At 36.8% G+C, this 25,884-nt stretch overlaps 1 protein-coding gene across 1 annotated transcript; it reads left to right on the top strand.

Moving 5' to 3' along the window:
* Positions 1-502: 502 nt before the first annotated feature.
* Positions 503-25,109, top strand: LOC131166420 (probable dolichyl pyrophosphate Glc1Man9GlcNAc2 alpha-1,3-glucosyltransferase). Its single transcript, XM_058124955.1, has 5 exons — positions 503-748; positions 13,232-14,276; positions 20,811-21,017; positions 21,451-21,688; positions 24,288-25,109. Exons 2-5 carry the CDS (start codon positions 13,491-13,493, stop codon positions 24,692-24,694), a joined length of 1,638 nt encoding a protein of 545 aa, XP_057980938.1. The 5' UTR covers positions 503-748; positions 13,232-13,490; the 3' UTR covers positions 24,695-25,109.
* Positions 25,110-25,884: the final 775 nt, after the last annotated feature.

Raw genomic sequence — 25,884 nt, 5'->3', positions numbered from 1 at the left:
ACCTGGGGGCGAAGGACGCGGATCCATAGGTTTGGTGCCGCACCAGGGGGTCCGAAAGGCTTGTTGGTGGTAAAAGTTCCTATGTAATAAAAAAACAAAAAAAAAAAGAGTAGGTACCTAACTCATAAATCTAGCGAACCTTAACTTTATTTTAGTTATAAGGTGCCTTAGGCAAATGGAAATTGTCAATATAAGTTATTAATAAAAATAAATTATTATGTAATAATATTATGATATAATAACTTAAATTTGGAGATTTTTAATTGAATGATTTAATATTATTATTTTTAGCATATAAATTTAACTAGGTCTATATTTTTATTATATATAATTTTTATTATAGACTTGATTACTCTTCGTATATTATTTATATATAAGTCAACTATATTAATATAATTGTTATTTTATTAGAATGACAATATTTTATTAGAATTTTTATGCTGTATAATGCAAATAAATAAAAATATTTCTAGAAATAAAATTAGCAATTATATGCATAAAAATATTTCTGAGGGTCGAGTCAACACTCAACAATCGCAGAGGCGCTTAAGCCCTAGCGCACGGCGAGGCTCTGACTGTGCACAGCTGCGCGCTTCTTCTCGGTCCTCTCTCAGGTGCCCCTTGCTTCGTCAGACCAGCGACGATCAGAGGAGTTGCCGCAGCAGCGACAGACCAGAAGCTGTTATTCACCGAGGAAGATTTTTCTTCTTCGGTTCTATGCTTCTGGTACTTCCCAGCTGGTACAGCGGTATGTCTTCCCTCCTCCCATTTTCTCCGCCCCGATCGGGCATCAGCCACTCTTAGCATATTTTTTTTTTAATGTATGCCAATAATCCATCACTGATTACGCATCAGCCATGTGAACCTGCAACCGAGCCTCTCGGCTCTCTGCCTGACGCCCTCTCTCCCTCTGATTTTTTTTTTTCCTTTTCATGCTTTTTGAAAGAAATATTTGATGGGTGAACCAGATGGCTGATGCCCGAGGAGCGATGGCTTGCTTTTAGCCTGCTTCGAGGCTCTCTTCCTTCACTTTGTGATGAACTGATAATGTTACATTATCTATTTGGTCTTTTTGTTGTTATTTTTGTTGTTGGACCAATGTTGCTAACTTTGATTATCATCTAATAAGGAGGTAGCTAATGAATGTGTAACTGTAATTGGAATTTATTTGTTGAATGTGTATAAACGATGCTTGCGTTCCATTTTGATTCAAATTACATTGATATTGGTCATCTAAAATTACACGCGCACACACACAGAGGTATATATATGCATGTATGTTTGTACGCATGCACAGAGTATCTTAAACTTTTAAAAATTGCCATATCTTCATGTTGATACTGTGCTGTGCGTGTGTTATGTGTCTGTATTGGTGCTTATTAGGCGTTTTCCAACTCTAACCATGATGTAATACTTCATTTTTTTTTGTCTGGATATAACTTCTCAAGTTTTGATGCAATAATATACAGATTCAGTGGTGGTTGGTATTTGATAAGAAGTTGTTTGTCAAAATTCTTTTTAACTAGGAACGGGGCATGTTAAAAGTTAAATAAATTTATTCTTAACCAGGAGTAGGGTTCATCTATCTTGTAAGGATTGTAAAATTTTCTCAGGCGAAAGTTTGACTGCACAACATATAATCCTAGTAGTAGATATACATTCTAAAAAATGGAAGAGAAAGAGTAACATAAATCAACATAAGAGGACTAGATGGTGGAGCTTGAAGGGTGTAAATATAGTAAAATTTAAAGATGAAATTATCAAAGAGTGTGGTTGGATAGTAGTGACTATGATAGATGCAAACACTGTTTGGAATAGAATGGCTAACTCCGTTGTAAGGATTGCAAAAGAGATTTTAGGTGAGTCCAAAGGAAAATACTCAATGGTAAAGCAAGTTGGTGGTGGGATCAAGAAGTCCAAAAAGTCATTAAGAAAAAAAGAAATGTGTATAAAATGTGGTAAAGTTGTAGAAATATAAAAAATCTTGAAAAGTAGAGGAAAGGAAAAATGCAAAAAAAAATTGCTTGTGAAGCTAAACATAGAGCTTATGATACTTTATATGCTAGACTAGATATAAAATAAGAAGAAAGAGACATTTATAAATTAACTTGCCAGAGCTAAAGAAAGAAAATGTAAAGATTTAGGTGATGTAAAATGTATATTGTATAAAAGACGAGACTGATAATGTCTTAACTAGAGAAGAAAACATAAAAGAGAGGTGGTGAAGATACTTTCATAAGTTGTTTAATGAAAACCAAAATGAAAGATTGAACTTAGAAGTGAAAAACGAGGAGAAGACTAAAAATAGGAGATTTATTCAAAAAATTAGAGTTCTTAAAGTAAAATGGCATTAAAAAAGATGCAAAGTGAGAAATCTATAGGACCAGATAACATACCAATTGAAGTTTGGAAATGGTTAGGTGTTAAAGGAAATATTTGGTTAACAAATTTTTTCATCATTTTAATAAAAACCAAGAAACTGTCGGAAGAATGGAGGAAAAAACACATTAATACCTTTATACAAAAACAAAGGTAATATTCAAAAGTGTAATAATTATTGTGGAATAAAGGTTATGAGTGATACGCTGAAATTATGGGAAAAAGTAATTGAACAAAGAATAAGATTAAAAACGAGGATTTTAGGGAATCAACTTGATTTTATACCTAGGAGATCAACAACAAAAGCTGAATATCTTTTAATAGGATTACATAAAAAGTTTAGGGAAAAGAAGAGGGACTTGCATGTGGTTTTTATGAACGTAGAGAAAGCATATGATAAGAGTACTTAGGGAAGTTCTTTGGTGGGTCTTAGAAAAGAAGGGTGTTTGCAGTAGATATACTAAGATCAGTAAGGATATTATGATAGAGTAGTGACTAACGTTAGGATTGTAGAAGGGGAATCTAGAGATTTTCCAATCATATTAGGTGTACATCAAGGTTCTACTTTGAGTATTTATTTATTTACTTTAGTGATTGATGAACCTACTAGAAATATCTAAAACGAGATCCCTCGGTGTATGTTGTTTGCAGATGATATTAATTGATGAAAGTAGAAGATTAAACTTAATAATTAAGAAATTATTAGCACTAATAGATTTCAATATCTTGATTTATTATGCAAGTGGAAGGGGAAATTGTAGAAGAATACATAAAATTAAAGCAGGTTAGGTAAAATGGAGGTGTGTGCCAAGTGTGTTGTGCGATCGTAGAATATATTTAAAATTAACACTAATGTTTTATAAGATGGCTATAATGCCGACTATGTTTTATGGTTTAGAATGTTAGACAACTAAAAAACAATATGTACAAAAAGTAAAAGTTGCTGAAATATGAATATTAAGGTGGATGAGTGGTATAACATTAAAAGATAAACTAAGAAATGAGCATATATGCAATAATTTAGGCATAGCATCAGTCGAAGACAAGATAAGGAAGGGGCGATTTAGATGGTTTGGACATTTGAAATGCAGACCTAGTAGAACATTTGTGAGGAGGAGTGAGTAAGTTATTGTTTTTGGCATGAAAAGGGACGGGTACGCCTAAAATTACTTGGAATGGTGAGAAGTGATTCAAAAGCCCTTAATCTAGTAGAGGAAAATGTTCTCAATTAGGTGAATTTGAGAAAAAGAATTCAAGTAGCCGACCCCACCTAGTGGGACTTAAGGCTTATTGTTGTTGTTATGGAAATTCTTTTTTGGGTTTCATATTGCAGTGTCAGTGTCATTTTGAACCAAGAAGCTCTCTATTTTATGTGTATGGCTTATTGACAAAGACTAACAGAATGTCTTTGTTATCTACTGGAAATAGCCTTTGTCAATAAGCTGAGTTGTTCGATTCATTGCTATTTGATGTGGACAATTTGAAAAATCCATTTAGATATATGCACTTTATAATCAGGTTTAGCCAAATAGTTTGGTGTTGATGATACCCAATTGGTTATCTATTCAACTATAAATAAATTTATGTCTATCTATTGAAAAATTCCAATTTACTATTTTTTTCTTCCCCACTTTTGCCCAGTGTAGTGAGATTGCTTCAGGGTTAGATTGTGGAAGATATAGTGGTGAGTTTTGGTTGCAAGTGGTGCCCATAAATTTGAAAAGGTTCTTCCATCAAAGACCATAGAATTCAGCTTTTTCCAAAATCCCATCTTATCAGAACTTTCCTCCCTTCTCCATGGAGAGCAAAGAAATTAATTTAAAATAACCATTATAGATTACAACAATGTTTGCTATTTAATATGCCTTTTCTATTCATAAATGCATTGTAAAATAAATTAAATATATTCAAAAAAGTATGAAGAATAAAAGAAAACCCGGATGGAATATGAACTCAGTTCTTCCTTTTAGTTGCTCAAGTAGTTGGTTTGCTTGGTTGATAATGGTTGGAAACAGTGTTGTCGACAACTTGTTTAGGGCCATAAGATGTCCGAGTTTATGGATAACAAGGTTGACCCTAGAAAAGGAGTGGCCTTGGAATATTTTTGTCTTGATTTTTGCCAAGAGTTGGACTGTCAGTAGTCAGAGGCGCGAGGCGAGCCGAGGCGCAAAGGGTCTTTGAAGCCGAGGCGAAGGCGCGTGCTTTACGAAGGTGAGGCGCACAATTATTAAAATGCTGTAAAATGTCTATTTGGGGTAATTTATATATGAACCTATGAATATCTAGTAATATTAGAATTTAAAATGCCAAAACATTCAATAATAAAATTAGAAATTTAATAAAATTGCCAAGACGAAGCTCAAAAGCATCAACAATTCAACATAGTTCAACATCAAAAGAAAAGAGTACAATAAAAGATTTCAAAGTATAAAATCTAAAAATCCTCCTCAATCATCACTCATCATCAACTAAGTCGGCGAAGATATCATCATCTTCCTCTTCATCATCAAAACTGTTTTCTCCAACATCTTTTTCCTCTTCCGTCCCCTCTGCACTATCCACTTGGATTTCATCCTCATCTACAAGTTCCAACATTGTGGTTCGACCCCTAGCACTGGTTGCACTACTAGATGAAGCTCTTCCTCTTCCTCCAGACGATGATGGCATATTTGTACTTATTCTTGATCTAGTGTGATGTGGGGGGTTATTTAGTCCAGCAGCTCTAGCAACAGAATCCCAAGTCAAATTATCATCTTCAAACACAAGTTCATCATCCTCATCAGAATCGCCATCCATCCTACCAATCAACCACTCATTACTATCATCAATGTCCTTTAGGAGGATGGGATCAATGGTGTCACGTTTGTCGTATCGATGCCTCAGAGTTCGATTATATTTCACAGCTGGGCTAGCCTATTTCTCCTTTTGCTATGAAGCAGCAAAAAGTTTAAAGTAATATGGTTAATAATGATTCTAAAAAGTAGTAGATTGGTAGTTCTTGTTCTTTAATAATTAATCCATGATATACTAATGACTTACATGTTGGAATATGCTCCAATTTCTTTCGCAGCCGGTAGCACTACATGTGAGGCTAAGAATTTTCACAGCAAACTTTTGCAAGTTTGGAGTTGTTGATCCATATGCCATCCACCATTGCGCTATTATAAAATAAATTTTAAATGAATACCTACTAGGTAAATAGCAAAAATAATTTTCAAAAAGAAAGAGGTAGTACAAATGCCACTTTACCTGGTGCTTTTGTCTTCCTTTGTCTCACTGCCAAACTAATACCAAAGACGCTACTAGCAGCATTGTATTTTTCCAACTCATTTGAAATTTTATCTTGCATTTCAATAGTTAGCAGTAACCTTGTAATACATTTGTACAAACCCGTCATAATTTTTTCATCTTGCAAAATGTTGGGGTTTGAATAGAAAAATTTCGGATTCAAGTAGTGTGCAGCTGCATGCAACGGTTGATGAAGTTGGCATCCCCACCTCGTTTCAATAATTTCAAATGCCTCCTTGAATTTATCCTCTCTCTCACCAAAAGCCTTAGCTATGGCTTCCTTAGCCCTATCCATTGCTTCATAATTGTATCCCATTGCAGGTTTCTTTTCCCCATCAACCAAACGGAGTACACGAACAAGTGGACCTGTTAACTTATGAGCATAGACAATGGTACTCCAATAAGTAGGCTTCAAAACAATAGTAGCTGCTCTTTTGCCAGCTGCCTCCTTTGCCCATTTAGTAGTATTCCAATCTTCAAAAGTAAACATTTTCCTCAAGTTGTTCTTTTGAAGGTGGATTGAACGAAGGGTGATGAAGGCAATTGCAAATCTTGTAACTGCAGGTCTTAGTAACTCTTTTCCTCCAGTGAACTGTCTCATCAAGTTCACAACGCCAACACGGTTATAGAAATAGCCATTCAAAAAAATTGCCCTTTTCATAGTTGCATGAATTGAAGGCATTTTCCCAATATCCTCCAAAATTAAATCAATGCAATGAGCAGCACACGGTGTCCAATATAAATGTGGCCTCTTTGCTTCCAACAATCTCCCTGTTCAAAAATCAAGGAATGAAGCCATTAAAATATTAAAATAAACAATATATACACTATAGAAAGTAGTTCCAGAAATAAGTTCTTACCTGCTGTAACATAGTTTGATGCATTGTCAGTTACTACTTGAATCACATTTGATTCTCCAATTTCCTCTACCATCTCATCAAGTAATCTGTACATTCTATCTGCATTCTTGACAAGATTAGAAACATCAATAGACTTGATGAATACTGATCCCCTTGGAGAGTTCACTAAGAAGTTTATTATGTCCTTATTAGCAACCGAATCTCTCCAACCATCAGACATAATTGAGCAGCCATATTTTGCCCATTCCTCGTTATGGACCTTCAACAACTCTTTCATTCGACTAACTTCCTCCTTTAGGTAAGGAACTCTCACTCATGATAGCTAAGTGGCTTTATTCCAGGATCATATTGTCCAATCGATTCAAGTGCGACTGGAAAGCTGCTCAGACGTACAACATTAAATGGTATTCCAGCATCATACATCCACCTAGCAAAATCTCCCATTGCCTTTTTTCTTAGTTCTTTCTTGCACGCCTCATTTATTGATGTTTGCTTCATCTTCCCTTCTTTCTTAGCTTGAATCGCTTTCTTTGGATCGGGAGTAAAAAACAAGTCTATAGGCCCCTTCTGTTTTGGTTTCTTCAAGTTGGATTGGTATGATCTTTTACTTCCATCACCAGTAAGCACTCTCTTGCCACGAATGTCAATTTCTTGAACTTCATCTTCTTCATCTTCACCGTAATGATCTATACTATCAAAGTCGGGCAATAACTCATTTTCCTCCTTTTCCATATCTTTCTTCAACATATACTCTTTAATCTCCTCACGTACATGAGCAGGGCACTTAGAGCATTCTTTCACATTTCGAAATCCTCCGTCAATGTGTTGTTTTGCCTGAAATATTCCTCCCCTTGTGACTTTACCACAAAACTTGCAAGTCAAATTATTTCCATTTTTCTGATCCTCCAAATGTGCATACTTCCATGCGGGATCTTTCTTTGCGAGGCCTCACATCCAGAACTAGAATCCATTTAAGATTTTCGACTTGGTATCCCGTATCGTAGGTTCCTAACTGAAAAAACAATGCATCATATATTTCCGGCAAATTAGGCAATAACTCATTTTGTATTAGTAGCTAATAGCCTAATCTAGACAATAACCCATTTAAAATTTAAGACTTATATAATGCATTTCCAAACAAATTAAAAAACAGTAGCTAAATTTCAATAAAAAGAATAAATATTATCATTATTATGTATTAGTTATAATTTATGAACTTACATTAATTAAACTAAATATTACAAATTAAAAAACAGTAGCTAAATTTCAGTAAAAAGAATAAATATTATGTATTAGTTATAATTTATAAGCTTACATTAATTAAACTAAATATTTAATTTATAAGCTTACATATAAAGAAGAAGAAGAAGAAGAAGAAGAAGAGCAGGCAGCAGTCAGCAGCATGCAGCAAGCAGGCAGCAGGAAGAAGAAGAAGAAGAAGAAGAAGAGAAGCAGCAGGCAGCAGGACGCAAGCAGCAGCAGCGGCAGCAGAAGAAGAAGAAGAAGAAGAAGAAGAGAAGCAGCAGGCAGCAGGACACAAGCAGCAGAAGAAGAAGAAGACTTACAAAGGTTCGAAGGCTTAAAGACGATCTCGCAGCTGGTTCGAAATGTCGAAGACGACGTGATGAACTCACGTTGTGTTCGAAGGCAGTCAGACGAACTCACAGCTCCTTTGAAGGCAGGCATACGAACTCACGAGGGCTCTGGCTGGTTTGAAGCGAAGTCGCGCAGGGTCGTGCTTCTTCAAAATGTCAAAGATGAACTCACGTTCCTGGTTCGAAGCTTGAAGACGAAGTCGCGAAGGCTTCCGGCTGGTTCAAAGGCTCGCAAACGATCTCACGAAGGGCTTCGAAGGGTCGAAAGGGGCTAGGGCTCTGTTCGTTCTAGTCGAATGAGGGATACGGGTCTGGCTTGGGCTATTTCTCTCCTTTAAATGACTAAAAATTCACAAGGCGCCCCTCACTGCGCCTGGCGCCCCACTGCGCCTTGTCTCACCTAGGGTCGCCTCTTGCAGGTTGCCTCGCCCCACCTGGTATGAGGCGCAAGCCTCTTCGCCTCACTGCGCCTTGCACCTAGGAGGCGCGCTTTTAACTACAATAACTTGGACATGATGCATTCCAATATCTTGAAAGCAATGATAGTACAAAACTTTCTGAAATTTAGCTATTTTTGCAGAAGAACATTGAAGTGTCCTTGGTTTGCTTGTGTACCATCCATACCTATCAATGGACAGACAAGAGATTGAGGCTTTGTTAGCTTATTCAACTGTTAATAATATGCAAAAACCCATTACAGCAACTCCACTCTATGTACATGATGCACTTTATGCACATAATGCTTGTACTTTTGTACTATGCACTGTTGATAGAAAAACTACATAGAAAAATCCATATAGAAAAGTCGTACATTGTATTAACTTGTGTAAGTCTTCTTCATAAACCTCAAGCACAGTAAGAATGCCTCAAAGGAGCATTATACCATGTACCATGTAGTTAAGGCATTTGGCTTTAGCCTTCACATATCTAATGCTATTACTTTTACTTCCCAAAAAAAAAAACCGTAATTTTATCATGCAAATCGTCCATATTATTCTTCTCCAATCAATACCTGCAGTGATGATAATGAAATAAAAATTAAATGCACAAAGTGAAAAAGTATGAAGTTTATGCCTATGGGTCTAAACTTTTGCAAAAGTCTATTGTGTGTATATTGTAGAGTACTGCTCTAACACGCCTATTTTAACAAGGATCTCTATTTTAATCCTAAAGTGACCATTCTTCATTTCATTTGTCATTTAGTTAGCACTTGTACAATATACTTTGTGCTTTTCGGAGCAAAACCTTTTTGGTTTTTTTGGTATTTTATCTCCATTAGGACTTGATGTTTTGCTTGATCATCAATAGTGAATTGCTTTGAGGAGCAGGTAATTTCCTCCACCAAAACAATAAAAAGATAATCTGGGTTCTGATTGCCAGCTGTTACTATGATTCTTGAGTCGCATGTGATTACAACCAGGCATTTAAGAAAAAATAAAGTTCATATGCATAATGAAAAATTTAGCCTACTAGGTCAAATGGTTAGAGGTTTTTTGGAGAGAATTTAGTCAGTTTTTGAGAAGATTGGGAAGAGGTTCTTGAAGCATGAGGGTTGGAAGTGTCAAGTATTGGCTATATATTTGTTTGGAAAAATTGGGAAGTTTGGGAGATGAGAGTTGGGATGGAAGGGGAAAATATTTTCAATTTTGGTTTCTGGTGGGGCTAAAGGGAGGGACGGGGAGGAATTTATTTGGGAATGGAGTGGGGGCAAAGGAATTTCCAGCAATAGCAACTGATTATGGTAAAGGCGAGGTTGGTGAGGGGGTTCAGAGGAATGCTTGTTCTTGGAACAAGGTTGTAACAACAGGAAGGAATCAAATTTATGATCGTTGTGGAATGTGAGGCATATCGTGATGCCTGGACATTCATCTTGTTGATCCTTAGGTAGTGTTTGGGAGCATAGATTTCAAGCCTTGGGTTTGGCGTTGTGTTGATTTGGATGAAACTCAATATTTTTTTCTACTGTATTTTGCTCAAATCCACACAATCCAAATTCAAGGCTTGAAATCCGAGCTCCCAAATGCAGCATCAGCATTTCAGGGTGTAGGGAATTGATGCCAGAGGTGACTAGGTTTTCTGAGAATGGGGGTGTGAAGAAGATGGATGGAAGGGGCTGGGCCTTGTGAATAGTCAGCTTGAGGAGTTAAATGGAAATGGTGTGGGCTTAAAATTGATTATTCCAGGCATCATAATATGACTCTGCATTTGGGCCACATCTTGGGTATTAAAGGGACATTGATGTAGGTAATGGGCTTTCTTCGGCTTGCCTGAAGCACAATGGCCCAAAGTTCTTGCAGCCTATTACCTCTCAAAATATTCAGGCCCATTTTCTGGATAAAAATGTAAATGGGTGGAGATGCAGCCTCTCTAATGGGCGGGCTCCTCAAGCTTCCCAAATGAAGAGTGTCTCAAATCTTCCTGGAACGGTTGAATTGCAATTGGAGGAGGGGTGGCTACATCTTCATTGCAAGTTAATGGAACCGTGGGTAACATAAGGCAAGTCTTGGTAAAAGGCAGGAATGGATGCGGTAGTTCGCTGAATTCGGATGATGTTTCTGATTCTATAGTGGGTGTTATAAGTGGGAGTGTTGGGAGAGTGACCCCTGATTATCCTCTCGCCTAATGTTGCCGAAGGTGTGTGCATGAAGGCTAAGACAGGCTGTGGAGATGATGCCTAGATTGATCTTAATATTGTTGGGACCAAAGTAGAGATGAGGGAATTAATAATTGTAGGTAGGGGCAAGTGGATGTTAGTGGTTAGGATAGGGATTCAAGAAAATATTTTTAATGGTAAGGAGAAAATGCAATGGGGGGATATGTTGGATGATAAAAGTGATGTGGCTAGTGAGTTTCCATTGATGATCTGTTATCATGGATGAAATTCGGGAACAAGAAGGGTATTTTTCTGGTTCATCTGATATACTTGGTGACCAGTTTGTGCCCCCATCTTTGGTGGAGGAGTTAGAGAGGGAATTCCTCTTTTTCAGGAAATTGGTCTGGGAAAAGAGCAGCAGAATGGTGTTTTGCCTTTTTCTGTGGAGAAAGTGGACTGGAAGGATGTAAAAGCTAAATATCTTTTGGCTTAAATGGGGTTATGGCTGTCTGGTCCTGGAGGAAGTGGAGATCATTTGGATGGTGGTGCCAGGAATGTAAATAAAGCCAGTGGGAATTGACTACTATTCGGCGATCTGTGAATTATGATGGCTAGGATTAAAGGGGGGATTTCTTAATTAGTTTATGCTAGTTTTAAATTATTTTTTCTTTATTTTTTTTTCCGGAGGACTTATTGTCCTCCATTAGTTTGTAACTCTTCTCTTCTTCCTTAATAAGAATAAATGTTGCAGAAATGAAAATGCTAAGATAGATGATTGTTGTGATCCTAAAAGATGTGTGGGATGAACACATTTGTGGTTGGGTAGGCATAGCGCTTGTACAAGATAAGGGAACGGCAAGTAAATGGTTTGGGGTTTGAAACATAGACCAGATAATGATGAAGTGAGGAGGGTTGATTTGGTTCTTATTGGAGGCTGTAGGAGAGGAAGGGGTAGGCCTAGCATAACTTAGTTTGAGATGAGAAACAACAATCAAACTTTCTAAGGATATTGTCCTAAATTGTGATGCTACACAAGGATTCATTTAGTTGATCTCAAATTGTGAGACTTAAGGCTTGGTTCTTGTTGTTGACTTGCTCTAGGATAGCCTTTTCTACAGTTCATAAATTTATGAGAACATTTAGTTATGTAAATTTATGTAATTTTGCTTTCACGAATGAAAAAAATGTTTTTTTTTTTTTGCCATTTAATTGAAGGTTACCATAATTCAGTTAACTGAAAGCAACTTGTTGATAAATAACACCGCTGATGTGAAATAGAAAAGCCCTTTGTAACTGGGTGTAATTTTATGAATAACTGGTTAAACTATTGTTGCTAACTTTGATAGTCACTCTTGGCTACCTCAAAAGACAACAGAGGAAAGAAAAAGCACAATTATACTATGCACAAGATCATGCATTTTGCAGTTCAGTTGATTGTCTTAAAAATATTAAATTAATTTAATGTTGGCTAGCCTTTTCTTTTTTGTTTTGTTTTTTATTTTCTAATATGCTCTAAAGATAATTTAAATTCTTTTTATGAAGTAGCTTTCCAATAAGAGTTCATGTAGTAGGCTTGGAGAAAATGGCAAGCTGATGGCAAATCAATATACAAAAAACAAGTGAAATCTTTAATGCTCTCTGTTAAAGCTTGATATACATTATTGGCCCACAATCTAATAGCTTAAGCTTTTAGGTAAAGTGGTATTCTAACATGGTATCAGAGCTGGTTACCAGGAGATCCTGGATTCTAGTCTTATTGCCTGTTATTGTGTGGTGCTTACAAAAATTGTTGTGTTCCCTATCATATGTTTATCTCTCCGCGTGCTGTCAGGCTGCACGTGCAGGGGAGTGTTAGATTTTGATATACATTGTTGGTTCACAACCTAATAGCTTAAGCTTTTAGGTAAAGTGGTATTCTAATACAATTTATTTGCCAATCTCAATGTACACAGAGAGCACATCCTATCACAAATTTTATGGTATTTTGTCTTGCTTCTCTAGACGAATCAAATTTGCATTGGGAAGATACCTTTGTATTTAATTTTCTTTTTATGCTATTGTAGATAAGCTCATTAGAAGGTGGATTTTGCTTTAGATTCAAAAAAGAATATTTATATTTAGTGGGTTTGGGCTTACAACCTGCTGCAATTTTTATGGTATTTACTCTTGCTTCTCCATGTGCATAAAGTTTGCACTGGGAGGAGACCTTTATTTATTTAATTTTATTTTATGCTACTGTAGACAAGCTTATTGAAAGGTCTATTTGGGCTTGATGTTTGAAAAATTATTTATGGGTTTTAGGCTTGCTTCTCCACATGCAACCCACAACGAAAACTCATCCTGTGACAATTTTTTATCTGTTTTGTCTTTTTTCTTCACGTGTACCAAATTTGAATGGGAGAGTACCTTTTATTTATTTATTTATTTATATTTTTATAAGTATTGTAGACAACCTCATTGGAGGGTGGATTTGGATTTGAGATAAAGACTGACATTTGTCTTTTTCTTACTAACAGCTTTGTTATGCCTTTTTTCAATGTTGGAGTCTATGATATCATCTGGTCGAAAAAATTGCAACTACTTTCTTGCTCCAAGGGAAGAACTCCTCGGTCATTGGCAATAGAAACATAGTGGCTAGTGGTGGTTTCAAGATTAGGAAGTCAAAAGTCGTGGAATTTCCTATTTTAGACTGATGTGGCGGCTATCTTGTACTGGTGTAGATATTTCCCTCTCTGCAATGTTCACAAAAATTCCAAAAGAGCGCCATCTAATTTAATGACATTTGCTCCATATTCTTTTAACTTCATGGAGGAAACCAAAGACAAACTCAAAGAAACCCCTCATAACCCTAAACCAATATTAGAGCTTGCTTGGTTTGCCCTCCTAGCCACATGCATCAAGCTCCTTCTCATCCCCTCCTATCATAGCACAGACTTTGAAGTGCATCGCAATTGGCTTGCTCTGACCCATTCCCTCCCTCTCTCCCACTGGTACCTTGATGAGACCAGCCCATGGACCCTTGACTACCCTCCATTCTTTGCTTATTTTGAACGCTTCCTTTCCATTTTTGCTAGTTTCATTGACCCCCAGATAGTTGATCTTCACAAGGGACTCAACTATAACTCAAGCACAGTTGTATACTTCCAAAGAATAAGTGTTATTGTCTCAGATCTCATTCTCTTTTGTGGTGTTTATTGTTTGACAAAAAATTTGAACTTCAGAAAGCGATTTATGATATGGGTTTTGGTTGTCTGGTCCCCAGCCCTCATGATTGTTGACCACATGCATTTCCAATATAATGGATTCCTTTTAGGTTTTTTGTTGATTTCAATATCGTGTTTGGAGGGAGGGAGGGACTTGATGGGGGGGTTTGTTTTTGCAGTCTTGTTGTGTTTCAAGCATTTGTTTGCAGTGGCAGCACCAGTGTATTTTGTGTATTTGTTGAGACATTATTGTTGGAAGGAAGGATTATGTAGGGGTTTTGGGCGGGTTTTGATGATGGGATCAGTGGTAGTGGCAGTTCTTGCAGTGGCATTTGGACCATTTGTGTATCATGGGCAGGTAATGTACGCATCTTCTAGTTTTATTGAAGGTTTATATCTGCTGGGAGAGTTTTTCATTTGTTTCATGATTGATGAATATGTTTCTTGTTAGGTAATTGCACGTAGTTCTCTAAACTGTGAGCTTATCTGAAGCTTACTGCATATTTTGCTTCGATTGCCTTAGTAGTAGTGTTCTTTAGCTCAGGACTTATCCGAAGAGAATTATAGCGTGCATCATGTTTACTGTATATGGGTACATTTCCACTTGTTTTGTCAAACATGAGTTGATTGCCGTTGTTTGTTTAAAAGGTTTGCAGTAGTCTAAGAATATTATACTTTTTGTTAAAAGAACTTGTCATATATTTATTATTGGAGCTTCCAAAACAGTTATATTTTTCCCTTTTTTTTGGGATAGAAAAAGAAACTTTATCCAAGATAGCAAGGAGAAAAATATGAAAGGAAAGGAGAACAAGGAGTTCTCAAACATAAAGAGAGAGATAAAAAAAAAAATGAAAAACCAGCATAATCTCAATAATGCCACCCAGTCACAGTTAACATCCTCAAAACAACAGCCATTAAGACAGCCTGCATTATAAGCTCAAAGAGAACCCAAATACTGCATCCTTTCCCAAAGAAGTCCGATGACTGTCCCAACCAAATTCCCCAGTAAACAATAAACAGCATGAAGAGCACGCACAACATCCCAACATCCTTACTTTTCCAAAACCAACAAAAGAAATACTTGAGCTCCTCCCCCGACTTGGGACATGCCTCCACTTTACCAAGAAGTCCAAATAGTGTATTCCACGAAGCTCAAGCAAATGGAAGTATAGGAAAAAAACAAATGAGGAGCACCCTCTGAGCTACTCTCACACATTAGACACATCTCTGGTGAGAAAACCTTAGGGGGCCTCCTACTCTGCAGCAGATTGTTGGTGTTAACTCTATTAAGGGCCAGCAGCCAAATAAATGCCTTTATCTTAAAAGAGACTTTGGCCTCATATGTGCACTGATAAAGTGGAAAAGACACATTAGCCTTAACCAGATGAAGGGGAAAAAAATACTTACATGAATAATCACCTGAGAAATCCAAACTTCAGACACCAATGTCAACCATCACTCTTACGGGAGATGTAACCATCCTCCAGGCCACAACACAATAAGCAAAGAATAAAATTCCTCCAACTCTTTATCATTCAAATCCCTTCTAAAATGAAATCCCAAGAAAAAGAGAAACCATCATGAATAAGAAATGGCGAAATCACATTATATGACGAGAAGAAAGATGATATGAACAAGCAAAGGAAAAGACGATGCAACACCCCCTACCCAGACATCTTCTTGAAACTGAATATGGTTACTCCTACACAATTTAAACTTGATAGATGAATAAATAAAGGGTAAACCTATGAAATGAACCCCCAAGGACTCTCTAAAGAACATCTAAGATCCAAATTAGATCCTGCCCATTCTCCTGTAAACCAAACTTATTGTTGTAACTCTGGCAAAGGGAATTTACCTAAAAGGGAGACTGCCACCACCATTTAGCCAAAAAGGCATAAATTATCAAGATGCAGCCTCCCTCCTCCTTAGGCCTCACGCCACCTCCCCCTTAACCAAATGACCTCTCCTCTCCCCTACACTTGACCAAAGAAAATTCCTTCATAATCCTCCCAAGCATTTGAATTACCCCTTCTGGAATCCTAAATAAAGATAAAAAAATATAAAAGGAATGGTGTGTGAGAGTGAAGCACTTTTCCACCCATCCAACCGTGTAGCTATCTTAGTAACCGTAGGATTCCACAAAAAGCTAAGAGCGAGGCTTCCCTCTCAAAGGGAACTCCTATATATGCAATTACCACTCTAAAACACCAGTAGCAACTAAGGTGGTCAGCTCCAAAACCCAATTGGAGCTAAAAATTAATAGCCCCAGTTCCACTATTTCCCAATTTAATTCTAATAAAAATCTGTGCGATAGTGAGAGCGTTTACAACATACTCAACATGGTCATCTAGAAAAATAATGGTGTCATCAGTGAACTGCAAATGAGAAACTACCACCTCCTCCGTCCACACCTTAATGCCCCTCACTATCCTGTCTACAGTCCTATCATCCTACTCAATGCATCCGCACAAGGACAATAGGGATGGAGGATCCCCTTGCCTTAACACCACCCACTTCCCTGCCTCTTCTGTTATTCAACCTAAACCACTTTTTGGCTGTCCATTGATTATTGCTGATAAATAAGCATTAGATAAAGACCCTCTTATCCAAATCCTCCACCTAAACCCAAACCCTTTTCTGAGCACATTGTCCAAAAACTCTCAACTCACTCAATCATAAAAGCTTTCTCAAAGTCCAATTCGAGTACAATGCTTTTCTGCTTTCTATGATAAACATCCTCCAGCACCTCATTAGCAACTGAAATAGTTACCACTCCAGAATCCACCTTTCCATTTCCATAAAACTCATAGAAACCCTCATGAAGTCCTCCTTCATCACATCCCAAGCACTCCTGAAAAAAAATCAATGCTAAATCCATCCAACTCTGGAGCTTCATACCTCTCTAAAGTTCTAAACTAAACACCACTGTCCTGACCTCCACTTGAAGAAGCCTGTCCAACTGAGATGTCTGTGATGTAGAAATAGGAGTCCAGTCCAACCTCTCGATCATTGGCCTATCTAAATCCTCCTCACCATACAGATTTTCTGAAAATCAGAGCCTCCTATTTTATTAACTCCATTTCAATCTTATATAATTACGTCTTGTTTGCCTATTAGCCACCCCATGAAAAAATTAAACATGGTTTTCTGCTTCCAACTCCTGATCCCTTTCAATATAACACTCTACAATTCAATCTGTAAACAAGTTCGCTTAGCTCTGTCCTTTACTTGAAGCTCGTATTCTACCTCTTTTGTGTCTAAAACAGAGTATGAGCCCAAATTAACCTTTCTAGTCTCCAACCAAACAGGAATTGATCTGAAAACAGGTTTGGCTTGAACTTTTGACTGAGATCAGGGAACTCATTGTCCCACTCCTTGCCAAGTAATCTAATTGACTAGCCACCGCCTATTCCCCCTCTATTGACCAAGTGAACATATCATTTTGCAAAGGATAATCACAGCTCTCACTCTCTAATGAATCTATTAAAAAAATACATTCAACAAACACAAAAAAAACGTGCCTTAAGACCCACTAGGTGGGGTTGGCTACATGAATCATTTTTTGCTAATTTACATGCTTTTGGGCAATTTTCTTTGGCAATTTGAGGGTTGTGAGATCCTTACCATCTCATCCCAAGTTATTTTAGGTCTACCCTTGCGCCTTCTACTGCCATTTTACAGTAACTAGCTTGCTCCTCCTTGTAGGTGCACCATTTGGCCTACGAGGCTGGTGCCCATCTTATCCGCCTCTGCCTTGTCTTATCTTGTATGGATGCTATACCTAACTTACTACAAATATATTCATTTCTTAATTCATCTTTTGACGTTATACCACTCATCCACCTTAGCATTTTCTCGACAACTTTTACTTTTTGGATATGATGTTCTCAATTGCCTAACATTTTGATCCATATTTCATAGCTGGTTAGAGCCATCCAATAGAATTTTTCTTTTAATTTTAAGGGTACTCTATAGGATCACGTGACACGTCTAAAGCACTTCTTCATTTTACCTAATACTTTATATATTACATTTTTTCAATTTTTCCTTCAACTTGCATAGTACATCTAAGGTATTTATTGGTGCTATATTTTCTTGATCATCAAGTTTAATCTTCTCTTCAATATTCCTCCTACCATGAGGAATCATATGCAAGCAATATACACTATGGAACCTCATTTTGGATATGCAAGTGTTCATTCATCACTAATGCAAAAAGATAAGGGCTCAAGGCAGATCCTTGAGGTTCTCCTATTGTGATTTGAAAATTGTGGGAGTTTCCACTTGCAGCCCTAACGTTAGTCATTACCCTATTGTACATATCCTTAGTGGCATCAGTGTACCTATCATATAAAACAATTGCATGCTTGAAGAAATCTCCCATCCCTCCCCCTGAAACCTAACTACTTTGAAGTCTCCTCCATTTGCCTAGGATAACACAACCCATACACAGCACCCAACTCCTCTCAAAATTGGAACCTAAAAACTGGTCTAAACCAAAGCTGTTCTCTCCCAAGCTTCAAGCAGCGCTGGTAAAAAAGAAAAGAAACCTGTCATTCAGTGAACCATTGACCACCCAATGTGATACCAATCCTATTCAAGAGGGCTTGAGAATCTGTCTATCTCATCCCTAAAGGACAAATTGGTAATACCTTCTTCCCAATTAGCTCTCTTTCAGGCACAGAGATATACTCAGTAATTTAGGCTCACTGCCTGGAATAGGATTAATGCCTTTCAAAGGCTTAGAAACCCCTTCAGCTGTCTGTACAAATGCGAAGTGAGATTTTCCCAAGACTCAATGAGAATTGATGTCAAACTCATTATATGCATAATCTGTATGGGATAATTGCCGAAGTCCCTTTGTCAAATACAGCATTTTCAAAGCCTGCAGCTTCCTTCAAATGGTGAACACCAGCCTGCACATTCTTGGAGTTCCTCCCAAAGTCTAAAGCCCCCTCTCCTACTGATTGAATATGTCACTTTTCCACAATTCAACAGTGCGTGAACTAGAAGCCATTTCTTCAAAACAGTTCTATTGCATGCATACATAGTTATATCTGGTTAAGATAAATGTGAACATAATTAATTTGTTAAAAAAGACATATATAACTGCACCCCTTTCATATTATGAGGAGTTACAATGTGAAAATCTTGTTTCCATGTCTTAAACATGCATTCGTATCCATGCTCTTATATTAATGCAGAATATATGTGGGATTATTTTTTATGCCACATGCACTTGGTGACACCTATAATTGATATAGGAGGGGAAGCCAGAAATTGATGTATTGATTTGACCATCTTTGGATGTATCAAGAGTTTGTTGAGTTCTAAACCCTTTATGATCATGCTTAATTAATTAGTCAGTTATGTTTATGTGGGAGTTCATTTCTAAATTTTTGAGTACTAGGTGTTTTTATTTAATTATAAGGGATAGGTTTTTATTTCCTCTCTCTCTTGCTCTCTCGCATACATCCTGTCTTTTCTCATTGTTCTTTTTCCTCTTCTTCTCCCTCTATAGCCATTCTATGTAAATTTTAGAACACCTTTATTCCCTTCCATCTTCCTCTTCACTGGTTCGTCTTTTCCCTGTTTTTCTTCTTATCACTGAGTTGTAAACAATTTTATCAGAGTTATTACCATCAAACACAAACTCCCATCCAATCTTCCCCTCATATGAATTAGACTTACTATCTTTTCTTGTAATTTCCCACCCTCCACTGTGCTAACTGCTAAGAGTCTCTGCAGGGCCATTTCACCATAACTACTTACAGGGTTCAGATTTTTGTTTTTATTTTTTCAAAAACTGTGAAAATCTCAACTTGCAATCCCCATTTTCCTTTTCCACACTTCCAAGCTACCATCATGCAAGTTGCCACCACCATCAAAAGTTGAAACCACCAATCGGCTGGGACTGTGAAGCTCACCACTGGCAAATACCTCACATACAGTTATGCACCACCTGGAAAATGCTTTTGCCCACTCTTGATTGTGCATTTTGCTGGTGTTAGTTGCTCTCTGCTGACATCATACTCTCCATCCTCTGATTTGCCAAACTGATGGTCAAGGTTGCTAAGAGCTACATCGTGCCCCACATGCTAGAGGAGTCGTCGAAGTAAGTTGAAGAATGAAAATTTTCTAACTTCAACAAACTACAGGCAAGGATCAAGGATTTACATGCGATCAAGGACATTGAAAGTCTCTAGGGCATTCCTATTATTGAATTCGATGTTTTGATGTGTTCTGTTGCCAACTACCAGACTTCCAGTTGAGATCTTTTATGTCTTTATTGCTTCAAAGGGAAAATGTTTGTTGCATCAACAGAATGTCATATTTTGAAGAGCCCAAGTTCAATTGCTCATGCTTTCTTAGACTCTCTCACTTCAAAACATGTGGTTGGTTTTTTTATTTTTTATTTTAAATTATGGGAGATTAGTTGTAGGATGAGAAGTTTGACTGGACAATGGATTTGGGGGACTGATTTTGAAGATGTTGTCAAGGGTTTGTTGGGCTCTAAGCCCGTTTGGTCTATTTTTAGGGAATTAGTTAGGATTTTTTAATATTGGGAGTTATTTTTAATTTGTGAGTCCTAGAAGTTTTTAATTTAATCAGCAAGGGACTAGTTTAGTGTGATTTTCTTAATTCTAGTTTTGTCTATAAATTAGTTTAATGTGTTACTATTAAAGTATTAATCAGTTAGGTTATTTTGGAATCAAATGGAGAAACTATGGTTTCCCCAGTCTTTCTCTCTCTTATGCACCCCATCTTTGCTCGTTCTTTTTCCTCCCTTCTTGTTCTCTCTACTCTGGCCATTCCATATCAATAGTTCAATCTTGCTGTCAGTTATATCTGTTGTATTGTGCATTAAAATTCAATTTCACTTTTGCAGATACAAGTTGTCATCCGTCGCATGTTTCCTTTTGGCAGGGGACTTTGCCATGCATATTGGGCTCCAAATTTTTGGGTATTTTATATTGTATTGGATAAAGGGATTGCAGTCTTGCTTAGAACCCTAGGTTTTGGCATTCAGGCACCAGCAGCTTCATTCACTGGTGGACTAGTCGGTGATTCCTCTCCTTTTGCCATACTTCCTCAGGTAATCAATCTGATGAATTTGTCAATGTTGCATGATGAACCTGATTACTGTGGCCCTTTTATTAACCTATTTCCAACAGCATTGATCAAGCTAAGCTGCTTATTGATCGACAGTGTTCCCAATAGGTTCACGATGCACTTTGGATGATTCATAAGCCAGCTTCAAACCAGCTGTATGGTGTCAAGCATGGTGCTATGATGTAGTGCTGTGACAAAAATTATATGTACAGTATGTGTCTTTTTGGGCCATGCTTGATTTGGAGTTTAGTTACTGTGCTGAAGGTTATAGGTGAATGAGTTCATGGATTGTACTATAACGGAGTGGGTTGCTTATTGATTGATAAAACCCACTGCCAAAATTTCTCGATTTTTTTTATTCAGGAAAAAATTGGGAGAAAGCTAAATACTATATGGTTTAAATGATGAAATGGCAGGTTACGCCATTGACAACCTTCGTGATGGTCCTGCTTGCCATATCTCCTTGTCTTAGTAAAGCTTGGAGGAATCCGCAACCTGAGATGTTCACTAGATGGATAGCCTATGCTTACACATGTGGTTTTTTATTTGGGTGGCATGTTCACGAGAAGGCATCACTCCACTTTGTGATCCCCCTTGCAATTGTTGCGATGCACAGTTTGGAGGATGCAAAGCATTACCTTTTGGTGTCAATAGGTAAATTTATTCCCATCTATGTCATATTTTAAAATAGCTATATGGGTTACCACCTACTCTCTTGGTCTTATTTAGGATATTGCACTGCTAAAACTTTTCCCCCAATTTTTTGTTGCCTTAAGTTTCTTCCTGCTTATTATGTGCAATTTTCTTTTATTGGTCCATTTCCAATTCTTTGTCAATTGCTTGGGTTAATTTAGTTTTCAACAAGATGGCCTGAATTTCTAACTCAGTATTTTTTGAGCAGAATTCCTATTTTTAACTTGTCAACTCAAGTCAAATCAGCACCAATGAATTATAGATGTGAAACAATCTTAGTAACCCCCTTTCTACCATTTTTGAATCTTTTCCTTAGTTATAATGTTTTGTTTCCTCAATTAAGCTATGATATATATATATATATATATATATATATAAATATATCATAATGCTTGGTGTCACTTAGCTCCTTTGTTGTTAAAACTTTTTTTTATTTTAACACTGCCAGCTCCAAATCAAAGAATGGAGGAAGATTTCCAAGATGGACAGCCTTCATAAAACCTTTATTTAAACTTAATGGAGTAAATGGTTAAAATCTTTTATCTTTTTATTGAATACTTTAAACAAAAATATTGCACTGGAACTGTTTGAAAAGTGAAAGAAGAATAATTTAGTGGAGAAGTAGTTTTGTTATTTTGTGTTTAATTAATGTAGATAGCTGATGATATGGCATTTGGAGAGCAGCTTCTTAATGGCTATATTTTCAAAATCTTCCTGAACACTGCTCTCTAATTTGATAGCTTTTGTTGATGATGGAGTTGGAAAACTTCGTTCAGGCCCCAGCTCAACAGAGATGTCCTTCCTAATAGGGGTTAAAGTACTTGATGTATAATTGCTACGAACTAAACTAGTCTGAGTAGTAGATCTGCTTTTACTGCTGCACTTTATGATATCTGGACCAAATGGAACAATAGTTTTATCACCATGCTTCTATCTCAAGGAATTTACTCTCTGCAGCATTTGTCAGAATGTGAAACTATTGTAGCAATTTGGAAGGCCTGCTGTTCATAATTCTTTGAAATCTGAGTTGTTGGTGAAGCTGAAGCATGAGGATGGAATCTTCTTCAGAATGGAGTTTGGTCTACCAACACTGATTTTGTTTGGATTGGGTGCTTTGGAGGGAAGAAAAAGAAATCAAAATTTTCCCCTCCAACCCGATGTTTTAGATTTCATAAAATAAATGGATAGAATCAAGGAGAAGCGGAAGGAAATTATAACTCTTCATAACACGCTTTTTGAATCTCTGTGAGAGTGGATACATTTGGAGGAAAAAAAGACTAGCTTATAATGATTTTTTAAAATTACCAATATACCCCATCAAATATTTCAAGCAAAGAGGGGAGAGAACAAAATAAAAAGGTCAATTTAGCACAGCAATGCTCAAATAATCTTCTCTTCTGTTATCCAAATATCGTAGGCGAGGAATCACTCCTTTTTCTTTGTTTCTTTCTAATTATCTAAACAAAAGGAGGGAAAACTCTCTCTCCTTTTTTTTCCTTATGAAAAGAAACCATCATTTGTTTTCTTATCTATTGGTGATCCAAACATAGCGGGAATGTTTCCTTTCTGGTAAAGTTCGTTGTTGTGAAGATGCTAGAGATGTTTTGGTTGGAAAGATCCTAGAAGAATTTGAAACATAATCTTTGCTATGCTTTTGCATCCTTATTTGTACAGCATACATTGAGGAAGCCGATACCATTGTTGGATATTGCTGATTTCTTCGTTCCTGTTACTATTCCCTATCAGATGATCGAGGTTAATCCCCCCAGTCTCCTGGACCATGATTGATGAGGGTGTAGTCCTTCCTTTCAAATGGAAGGATCAATTATTCAATTGAGAAAATGCAGTATCATACAAACGACAAGCGGAAGAAAACTCTTGACAATATTTTAATTCTAATTCTCGCAAATGGAAGCTGATTTTCAGGTTTTTTTTCTTCCAAAATTTTCTTAAATAATGTATTATGTGGGAAGCAGTTCCCAAATGGGGGTGCCAAAATGTGTAATTTTTTGGAACAACAAACTCTAGGTACTTTATTTTTTAAGCCTCAAGATTAACAGCCTCCTCCACCTAACATACAGAGTTTACTCCTAACTAAAACAGTAATAGGGGCAACAATGTTAGAAATGCTGGAGGGTCTAGAACACTGTATTCTAGCTGTATATGTGCAGGAGATAGTTGTAAGATATTTGTACATTCTAAATATGTGCCACTGCATATCGGAAAAACCATTTAGCATAGAAGAAGTCATCGCAGATAGAGTTGATAACTTGATATGATGAATTTGTGCCTAGGTTGTATTATTATGCTATGGCACGTTTGCAGCTCCCAAATAACATATTTTTATAGGAATAATCCTTGTATCTGTCTCAACATTATGATTTATAGTAGCAAGGATTTTTCTTCCAACTGAGCAATTCAAGCATGGGTGTTGGGCACCCTAAGATTAGGAGCATTTTGTTATCGAAGCATGCACAATCCCATTTTGGGAATTGAATGAAATGAAGTTATTTTTTTCATGGTTGCATTTTGACTGTTTATCTTGTGTTTTCTCATGCAGTGTCTTGCTATTCGCTCTTCCCGCTTCTATTTGAAGCCCAGGAATATCCAATAAAAGTGCTGTTGCTGCTGTTACACTCCACTCTAATGTGGTTTGGTTTCTCGGCATATTTCTGCAGCAGGTCAGCAGTTAAAGAAAATACACCTCTGCAGAAAAGGGGTAATACGTTGGGATTGAAAGAAAGTTCTGCTGCCGCTAACACGGAAGAAAGGTTTGTTCTTGGTTGGGTTGGGAAGAGCTATTTGTTGGGTCTTTTGGTGGTTGAGATATGGGGTCAGGTTCTGCACCCCTTCCTTCTTGGCGACAGGCTGCCCTTTGTACCCCTAATGTTTATTTCTATCTATTGCGCAATCGGGATTATGTACTCATGGTTTTGGCAGCTAAGATGGATAATTAGAGCCAGTTGATTGGCAGTCACATGGATGTTGCTATGATGGTTGCTGAATAACAAGTCTTGGGCCATTTTTCTTGCCAAAGATTCGCAGAGGTTCGACTGTTTGTTCATAAAAAACTTCTCAGATTCGCAACTCAGAAGACCGAAGGCTCTGTTTGGTCCGAAGTCTCTGTTCAAATGAATGACCCATTAATATGATTTGATCATTGAATTCTTGGATTTTTCGCTATATAACTCCTACTGGAAGAGGGATTTTTTTTTTTTGGGGGGGGGGGGTGGGGGGTGTTGAATTTATGAATGAAATTTTCCAGGAAGTTTCTGATTTACATTTAAATTATGAAAAATTCCAGAGTTTTTTCTTCTCTTTGATTCTTATGGTAGCTGGTTGAATATAAAATGTGTATCTTTATTCCTGTTTAGATTTCAAATTGGTTTTAGGCTGTGTTGGGCGTGTTGAATTTATGAATGAAATTTTCCAGGAAGTTTCTGATTTACATTTAAATTATGAAAAATTCCAGAGTTTTTTCTTCTCTTTGATTCTTATGTAGCTGGTTGAATATAAAATGTGGATCTTTATTCCTGTTTAGATTTCAAATTGGTTTTAGGCTGTGTTGAGGAGAGAGGATGACGAGGAAGGTAAGAAATTTTTTTTTATTGCTTTTTAATCCCTGTCAAATAATATTATATGTAGAAGTATTGTAATTTACCAATATGATTAAAAATTAAAAGCTAATGTTAATGATGTATTAAATTAAAGTTTTGCTTATTAATTTATTATGCATATCAATTTTATTTTATTTTTCACTTTCATAATCAGGCTAGAGAAAGTAGCTTTATTATTTATAGTTTCCAATATATATATTTTAGAGTTTCAAATTGGCATGTCTCCAAATGCAAATGGTCTTGACAGCTAATTTTTTCAACTGAAAAATTTAGGGTCCATGATAAAGGTTGCAAACAAACCAAGATGTTTATATATAAACCAGCGATTTTCAGCGTAAATTTGAATATTTTAACTTGTTTGATGAGTTGTGTTAGATTCATTTCAGAGCTTGTTTAGCACAGTTGAATTAGGTTTCGTAGATTGTAGTCAGCTTAAAAGTAAGGATTATCTGGGCTTCAGCTTGCTTAACATAAATTTCATAACTTAGGAATAGAGTTAATGTGCAATAGGTTGGCTTGACAATATGAGTAAGAGTTCAT

Source organism: Malania oleifera, chromosome 10 (genome assembly GCF_029873635.1).
Source record: "Malania oleifera isolate guangnan ecotype guangnan chromosome 10, ASM2987363v1, whole genome shotgun sequence".
Classification (NCBI taxonomy): Eukaryota; Viridiplantae; Streptophyta; class Magnoliopsida; order Santalales; family Ximeniaceae; genus Malania; species Malania oleifera.
Note: the sequence above shows the minus strand (reverse complement) of the source record. Positions and strands in the feature narration are given on the sequence as shown.